The 8,898-nt window shown below is 48.3% G+C and overlaps 1 protein-coding gene across 1 annotated transcript; it reads left to right on the plus strand.

Annotated features, from left to right (window-relative positions):
- Positions 1-1,137: 1,137 nt before the first annotated feature.
- Positions 1,138-7,396, plus strand: LOC124675627 (plasma membrane ATPase). Its single transcript, XM_047211693.1, has 15 exons — positions 1,138-1,257; positions 2,692-2,811; positions 2,911-3,147; positions 3,606-4,490; positions 4,596-4,700; positions 4,788-4,932; positions 5,023-5,187; positions 5,284-5,522; positions 5,618-5,650; positions 5,738-5,819; positions 5,897-6,057; positions 6,154-6,327; positions 6,408-6,590; positions 6,698-6,885; positions 6,983-7,396. The coding sequence occupies exons 1-15, from the start codon at positions 1,216-1,218 to the stop codon at positions 7,077-7,079; spliced, it is 2,856 nt and encodes a 951-aa protein (XP_047067649.1). The 5' UTR covers positions 1,138-1,215; the 3' UTR covers positions 7,080-7,396.
- Positions 7,397-8,898: the final 1,502 nt, after the last annotated feature.

The following is an 8,898-nucleotide window of genomic DNA, read 5'->3' on the forward strand; positions in this document are numbered from 1 at the left end:
TGTGACTCTAACTGTGACGACTAAATTATGAAATTGTATTTACATAATGGGGGGCAATGTGATGGCTTATAACATCCATCTTCTACTAGTGGTATCACGTAGGAAGTTTTATCAGGCTATCTTTTGAAAACCAGAACAAAAAATGCCAAGCCCAGAGACCTGGCCCGAGCCACAACTGGAGACTATGCATCTTTGCTATGTAAGTATAATGTTTTAGAACAATTTTGGAGCCAAAAGAACATTGCTAGACTCTTTTTTTTAAATAATAACATGCTAGTTTATTAGGTATCTCATGTTTTTTGGATTTTCAAGGCGAGGTTGGGGTAGAATTTGGGAACCCGATCCGGCCCAGGCTCCGGGCTTTGGGTCGGGCCGGGGCATGGGCCAAGTGTCGCAAAAGGAATTAGGATATGTCCCGATAAAGTAAATGGTAAATTTTGATTAACATTTTCCTTGGCAAGACTTAAAAAAGATAAATTTACACAAGACAAGATGAAGATAGATCATCAAAGATAAGGCAGGTATTGAAAAAGAGTTGAAGCGGCAATCGCGCGTGTCCCATTAGCCGTAAAGCCGGCCCCTCCTTGTGACCAGAAGCGCAGCAACGAAAGCAGGTTTACAGCGGCAGGCAACAAAAAATGGCGCATTAATTAATCCCCCCTTGATTTTGATTTTGTTTCCGTTCACGAAGGGATGCGCCGTACGTACGGTTCTCATCCGGATCCTCCGCCCGACACGGTTAAAAAAAAAACCCAGACCGAAGCCCGTTACTCCGTCCCGTGAAGCGGGCGGTGGTGGGCCCACGCACAGGTGGCGCGGAGGTCAAATGCGGGGGATATTTATCCGCACCGCCACCGACACGCGGGCCCCGCGGCGGCACGTGCTCGGCAGGGGGACGGCCTAACTGGGCGGGGCACGCGAACAGAGGGAGGTCAGAGGAGGCGGGGTCCCACCTGGCAGGCAGGCCTCGCCGGGGTCGCCTAGGGCTGCACGGTATGGCCCGGTGCGGAGGTGGGTGGGTATAAGGGGGCCGCTGCACAGGCCTTCCTCCCTCATCCCCTCTCCGGCTCCCACCCACCACTACTAATACGCTTCCCTCCCACCGGAGAGAGCAGAGCAGCGCTGCGTATGGTAGAGTTGGGTCGTCTCTAGACCAGAGATAAGCACCGTGCTGCTGGTTCGGCGCCCCGCCGCCAACGCCCGCCGCCGCCAGCCATGGGTGGCCTCGAGGAGATCAGGAATGAAGCCGTCGATCTGGTGAGAACACCCCCTCCCCCGGCGCTCCCCCTCCATCTCTTCCTCCCGATGATGCATGCGCTCTCTACCCACCTGCTTGCTCCTGCTTATGCTGCTTCGCCCGATTTCTCGGTAGATTAGATGCTAGTGGCAGATTAATCTGCTGATGTTTTTTTGCCGGTTGCGCTTCCTCCGCCGTGGGGGAAAAAAGCTGTGTACCGGATGAAAAAAATCGCCGAGAATAAATTCGGCCCGCTTTATCCCGTTTTCGAAAAAAGCTCGTCCATCCACCTACCTTTTCGCCCCCCATCCCCTTTCCGAAAGCCGGGTTTAATTTTCCTCCCCCGATTCGCTAGATTTTTTTCCGTCAAAGTATGCTTTCCATGTGAGGATCATATCTCGCCATGTGCGCCTGCTCCCTCTTCAATGATAGAGGGCCAGCAGTCCATGGCCAACTCGAACAGCGAGTAGCACCCCATGTTTCCTCCTCATGTGCTGCTGCCCCAGCACAGAGGACAGAGCGCGTCGTACAGCTAGGCTTTTGGGGGAGGAATTTTGGATCCTTCCCTTTGAAAAACTGTTTCGATCTCAACGCAGTTAATACGTGTAATTTCATTCCTTCTACTTTCGTGAAACGAGGTACCGATCTTAGATCTGCGCGTAATTGACTCATCCCCTCACAGCTCGTCTAGAATTATTATCACTTGCCTGCTTCGGATAATTTATTTCCTTCACAGAAAATAAAACTCCATGAATTATTTCCAAACAGAGATAGTACTGGGACGGGAGTACGGCGGATTTTGTTTTTCATCTGAAAGTCAAAAGATGGTTAGCACGGGTCACGCGGCGCTGGATTAGTGGCTAACCACCACGAACCGCGGAGAAATCCGTGCTCGCGTTCCGGCCGTTACCTTTTCTCGTTTTTCTACCTTTGTTGACCACCACAGCTCGCACGCAGCCCAATCCAATCCCAGCAGGGGAGCCGTCGCTTATCTTAATACTGGTATAATCGTTTTCTTCTACCACCACACGTTCCTCCCCGGCACGCATCTCGAGGCAGCTTTTCTGGGACGAGACAACGTACGCACGCCGCGGCACCATGTGGGCCAAGTACGCGTACGGGCCAGGACACCCTGTTCTGCCCGGGCCTGGGCCGTCTGATCCTCATCAGACGGTCGTACGGATCCCAATCATTGGCCCCCACGTCGCCGTCGCCTGTAGATGCGGCTGGGCTTGGACCCTTCCATGTTCCTCCTGACCCCAGATTTGTCTGGTAGAGGCTGACCGGCGGGGCCCACGGCATGGAAGAGGCTACTGTGCAACGGCTGCTAGCTGTTTGAGTTGTGTGTTCTCTGCTGTCGCTGACCCGCACCTACTTCCTGCACTTCCTTTGCATGCAAGGTCGTCTTCTAATCTAATCAATGGTTGCTCTTCGCTTGTGTTTTGTCTCTGCAGGAGAACATCCCCATCGAGGAGGTGTTCGAGCAGCTGAAATGTACGCGCCAGGGGCTCACCTCCGACGAGGGGGCGCAGCGTGTCGAGATCTTCGGCCTCAACAAGCTCGAGGAGAAGAAGGTGACCATACCACCGTCTATATGGTTTCATCCGCGTTTGGTTTGTGGTTTCATGCGCCGTATTAGTTTCTAACCTGTGGTTTGTCTCGTGGTTTTTCAGGAGAGCAAGATCCTCAAGTTCCTTGGGTTCATGTGGAACCCTCTGTCCTGGGTCATGGAGATGGCCGCCATCATGGCCATCGCGCTCGCCAACGGCGATGGGAAGCCCCCGGATTGGCAAGATTTCATCGGTATCATCGTGCTCCTGGTCATCAACTCCACCATCTCCTTCATTGAGGAGAACAACGCCGGCAACGCCGCGGCTGCACTCATGGCCAACCTTGCCCCCAAGACAAAGGTGAGCGTTGCACTCTATGGCACCACTGCAGGGTTGCGAATATATTCCCATAGTACTGTATCCATGATCTTTCAGTGGCCTAGTTACAGTTTAGTGCACGGTGGAATCTTTTGATGTATGTGCTTTTCAACTGTGTCATGTTCTAAAAGTCTGAATGGCTCTATGGATAAGTGTGCATATATATTCCAGAATCACCCAAAAAAAGATTTATATTAGTTTACTGAACCTCACTTATCAATTTCAATTTTTTGGACATAATTAGTTCAGTATAATTTACTGCTCTGTATTCAAAAGTCAAGCTCCAGTATTTTCTTTAGTATGTTTGCTACCAAAGCTTACATCCATATGTAGATGTTTGAAACTTGGAAATGGCTGTAGTATAGTTACCACTGTTTTAACAGAGCTTTGTGTGTTTGTACTCTCTTTTCATAAATTGAACCATTGTTTGTGTATTTCAGGTGCTCAGGGATGGCCGATGGGGCGAGCAGGAGGCATCAATCTTGGTTCCCGGTGACATCGTGAGCATCAAGCTCGGTGACATCGTCCCTGCTGATGCTCGTCTCCTTGAGGGTGATCCTTTAAAGATTGACCAGTCTGGACTTACTGGAGAGTCCCTCCCAGTGACCAAGAACCCTGGTGATGAGGTCTTCTCTGGTTCGACTTGCAAGCAGGGTGAAATTGAAGCTGTGGTCATTGCCACCGGAGTACACACTTTCTTTGGCAAGGCTGCTCATCTCGTTGACAGCACCAACCAAGTCGGCCACTTCCAGCAGGTCCTCACTGCCATCGGAAACTTCTGTATCATCTCCATCGCAGTGGGAATCGTCATTGAGATCATCGTCATGTTCCCGATCCAGCGCCGCAAGTACCGTGCGGGTATTGAGAACCTGCTGGTCCTCTTGATCGGTGGTATCCCAATTGCCATGCCTACAGTGTTGTCAGTCACCATGGCCATTGGCTCTCACAAACTGTCCCAGCAGGGTGCTATCACTAAGAGGATGACTGCCATTGAAGAGTTGGCTGGCATGGACGTGCTGTGCAGTGACAAGACTGGCACACTCACCCTTAACAAGCTCAGTGTTGACAAGAACCTTGTTGAGGTGTTCGCGAAAGGTGTCGACAAGGAACATGTTCTGTTGTTGGCTGCAAGAGCATCAAGGGTTGAAAACCAGGACGCCATCGATGCTTGTATGGTTGGTATGCTTGCTGATCCTAAGGAGGCAAGAGCTGGCATCAGGGAAGTGCACTTCTTGCCCTTCAACCCTACTGACAAGAGGACTGCTCTGACTTACATCGATGCTGAGGGTAACTGGCACCGTGCCAGCAAGGGCGCTCCTGAGCAGGTTAGTAAGACTGTAGAAGTGCAGTTATGTTTGACGCTTTCCAGTTAACTAGTACATTGTTGTTTAACGTGTGACTAATGATGTCTTGCAATGAACCTTGAACAGATTGTTAGCCTGTGCAACTGCAAGGAGGATGTTGCGAGGAAGGTGCACTCTGTGATCGAGAAGTACGCTGAACGTGGGCTTCGTTCGCTTGCTGTTGCAAGACAGGTATTTTAACCCTAACACTTCTATATTCCATCGCAGTCGTATTGGCTGGTGAGTCATATTCTTATGCCAAGTGAGACTATATCACAGGAAGTACCTGAGAAAACAAAGGAATCCGCTGGAGGACCATGGCAATTCATTGGTCTGTTGCCCCTGTTTGACCCCCCGAGGCATGACAGTGCCGAGACCATCCGCAGGGCACTTGTTCTTGGTGTCAATGTCAAGATGATCACAGGTATATACCTTACTCATACCAATTACTAACTTATTTTGATTTCACATGTTTTGTGTAAATAGCTAAATGTAGTCATTTGATTTACTTTAGGTGACCAACTTGCTATTGGAAAGGAGACGGGAAGGAGGCTTGGCATGGGCACAAACATGTATCCTTCCTCTGCATTGCTTGGCCAAAGCAAGGATGCTTCACTTGAGTCACTTCCTGTTGATGAGCTAATTGAGAAGGCTGATGGTTTTGCCGGAGTCTTCCCTGGTATGTCTCCATTGTGATCTTATCTGTTTGATTATGCAATTTTGCATCTGTTAGCTGAATCATGTGGCATTTGTTAACTTAATTCATGCAATGCAGAGCACAAGTATGAGATCGTCAAGAGGCTGCAGGAGAAGAAGCACATTGTTGGTATGACTGGAGATGGTGTCAATGACGCTCCTGCGCTTAAAAAGGCTGACATCGGTATTGCTGTCGATGATGCTACTGATGCTGCAAGGAGTGCATCCGACATTGTGCTTACCGAGCCAGGTCTAAGTGTCATTATCAGTGCTGTCCTCACCAGCAGATGCATTTTCCAGAGGATGAAGAACTACACCGTGAGTACTTTTCTTATTTATTATTAGTAACCTTCATAGCAGATGTTCACATCACAGTTAGACTCATTTCTCTTTTTCCTCTTGTGGTAAACCAGATTTATGCTGTTTCCATCACCATCCGTATTGTGGTAAGTGTCATTTCTCCAATTTAATGTTGTCTTCTTTTTGAATTGAGAGTGCTATTTCCCCAATTTAACATCACTGTGATCTTGCAGCTTGGCTTTATGCTTATTGCTTTGATCTGGAAATTCGACTTCGCTCCCTTCATGGTCCTTATCATTGCCATTCTCAATGATGGTATGTATTCTTCATTTTCCCAGTAGTATCATGCTCATGCAAGCATCATTTCTCATATGCTTATTAAAAACTTGCAGGTACTATCATGACTATCTCTAAGGACAGAGTTAAGCCATCTCCCTTGCCCGACAGCTGGAAGCTCAATGAAATCTTTGCCACTGGTGTTGTGCTTGGAACCTACCTTGCTCTCATGACTGTTGTCTTCTTCTGGGCCATGCACAAGACTGACTTCTTCACGGTGAGTTCTAAAAACTTTCTGAGAAGATCTTTCTATCGCCGCATTAAAATCGTTTTTTGGTGTGATCTTCTTTCTCACCAAACTTTCTTTGTGCAGAACAAATTCGGTGTCAGGTCAATCAGGGACAGCGAGTTTGAGATGATGTCTGCACTATACCTCCAAGTCAGTATTGTGAGCCAGGCTCTTATCTTCGTGACTCGTTCTCGCAGCTGGTCCTTTGTTGAGCGCCCTGGTGTTCTCTTGGTCACTGCTTTCTTCCTTGCTCAATTGGTACGTGCAAAAACAGCTACCCAGCAAAGCAACAAATACAGTGCATTCAATCGTAAGCTGAACCTGGTTCCTTTTTGTAGGTTGCAACACTCATCGCTGTCTACGCCAACTGGGAATTCGCCAGGATCAAGGGTATCGGCTGGGGATGGGCTGGTGTTATCTGGCTCTTCAGCATTGTGTTCTACTTCCCGCTCGACGTTTTCAAGTTCTTCATCCGCTTCGTGCTGAGTGGAAGGGCCTGGGACAACCTCCTCCAGAACAAGGTACTATAGTGATCCATATCTTTCAGTACTCATTTTGTAGCTTGCATACGTTGTGGTTCGCCTTCTCGAGCAAGTTGATGAACCTCTGAACTTTTTTGTGTGTGTAGACTGCATTCACCACCAAGGAGAACTATGGTAGAGGCGAGAGGGAGGCACAATGGGCAACCGCACAGAGAACCCTTCATGGCCTGCAAGCACCTGAGTCGACCTCCCACAATCTGTTCAACGACAAGAGCAGCTACCGTGAGCTCTCTGAGATCGCCGAGCAAGCCAAGAGAAGAGCTGAGATTGCAAGGTACATATCACGCTTTGAAATTGCTACTATATCATCCAAGGTCACTGGTTAGCTGTTGATTGCTAATACATTTTCGTGATCACTACTCTATGTGCAGGCTGAGGGAGCTGAACACTCTCAAGGGCCACGTCGAGTCGGTGGTGAAGCTGAAGGGGCTTGACATTGACACCATCAACCAGAACTACACAGTGTGAGGAATTTCTGCATTCGACCAGAAAACATGACATCCATATTGGAGCGGGATTGAAATGGAGCTCCGCTTTAAGATTTTTCCGGTGAATGAATGAATGAAAGAAACTTGGCTGATGTGACCAGCCCCCTAGTTGTAAAGTGCTACCAAATATATGGTTTCGGTTTTCCGTCTTCTAGAGAGGTTTTAATGTTCTACTAGTGGAGTACCGTGTTTGGAGCACGGCGTGCTGTAATCGTTTTCGTGTTTTACACTTTCCCCTAACTAGTCGGTGATCTTGCGGAAGCAAGACGAGAAATAATCACTGCAAATTTTCTGGCACATGCTTGTTGTCCCTTGGATTTATACAAGACCAATCTTGGTTGGTACTATAACACATCATAGCTTCTTTTCTGCAATGGAGTTACAATGTCTTTTATCTGATGCACTCAGGCTGTTAATTTGGTGTGAGCTAACCATTGCTAGCATTGCCAGCCGGCTTTCTATTTGGTAGTACGAAAAACTCTCCGTTTGTGAACAAGTGTCTTAGTTTTGTCCTAGATACATATGTATCCGTGGACAGAAAAAAAAAGAGTCACTTATTTCCGAAAGAGGTTGTAGTACCAAGTACCAACCAAGATGTTGGTGTCGAACATGTGTGTTGTGAATGGGAAGTAGCTTAGCTGAAATTTTCTGAAACGTTTGTTGACAAAATTAAAATGTACTGACAGGATCTTAGGTTGTGAATGGAGAAGACTTTATTTGAAGAAAGCCAAAACACATAATGTTGATGAAATTATATTCGTAGTGACAGGCATATAGAATAGTTTGAAACTGAGGACACCTTAGTAGTTGAAGAGATCAAAGACCGCATAAGTTTGATGAAATTATGTGCCTAGTGACAGGCACGGAGATTACAGTAGTTTGTGATTGGAGAACACGTAGGTTGGGTTGAAGAAATCCAAGACACAACATAATGCAGACGAAATTATCTGTGTAGTGACAGGCACATCGAGTAGTTTGGGAATGGAGACCACGTACATACGTTGTGGTGAAGAAATCCGAAAGTATTCGACAGGTGTGTGCGCCAATTATATATGTAGTAGATTCTATACGCCAGACGAGGACAGCGGGTAGAATTCCATATTTATCATTCTCCGGAGCCTGCGAAAAGCTATCCCCGAATTGTTCGTTCCAAGGAGATCGAGCTAGCCATCTATCCTCCTCTCGAAATGCTTTGCGACAATCATTCGGCGCAATAATACCAATACATAGTATTCTTCTTCCGTGCAGAAAAGGCTGAGGTCGCAACCGTCCTCCACACAATTGTACGCCGTCCGCAAAGGGGAATCTCTCCGAGACGAATGGTACTCATTATTTGTAGTAAAGGGATACTCCTCCGATAGTGCAAGTGTGGAACCTGTTCACCGCACCCGGTGTCGCCATTATTCCCCGATTTCGTTTTCCAGTTCAAGTTGCAGAGTACGCGTAGGTTCAGCAAAATCCCGATCGCCGTACACGGACAAAACGTCGATGGATCCATCGAGAGAGATAGAGCATGCGCGCGTTCGTGTGAGTGAGCGATGGACGGTATCACATCGCGTCCGTCCGTACACCGGGCGGTGCCGGCCGAGAAGTCGCAGCCTGTGCTGAGCCGTGGCCGTGATCTTCAATCTTCAGAGATCACGCACGGCAAAAAGCATCAGCAACCTCTTCTAGTAGAACAGTGACGGCGCAGCGGCTCCCGTGGTTAGGCGTGCGTGCGTGTGGCTTGTGCCGTCGGGTTGCCATCGCATCCCGATTATCCTGCCGATCGTCGGCTCGGCGCCACCGATAGTGCGCGT

Source organism: Lolium rigidum, chromosome 7 (genome assembly GCF_022539505.1).
Source record: "Lolium rigidum isolate FL_2022 chromosome 7, APGP_CSIRO_Lrig_0.1, whole genome shotgun sequence".
Lineage (NCBI taxonomy): Eukaryota > Viridiplantae > Streptophyta > Magnoliopsida > Poales > Poaceae > Lolium > Lolium rigidum.

Coding starts and splice junctions, on each gene's coding strand:
- LOC124675627 (XM_047211693.1), top strand. CDS start 1,216: ATGGGTGGCCTCGAGGAGATCAGGAATGAAGCCGTCGATCTG. Junction 2,812..2,910: donor ACAAGCTCGAGGAGAAGAAG/GTGACCATACCA, acceptor GTGGTTTTTCAG/GAGAGCAAGATCCTCAAGTT. Junction 5,651..5,737: donor CCATCACCATCCGTATTGTG/GTAAGTGTCATT, acceptor GTGATCTTGCAG/CTTGGCTTTATGCTTATTGC.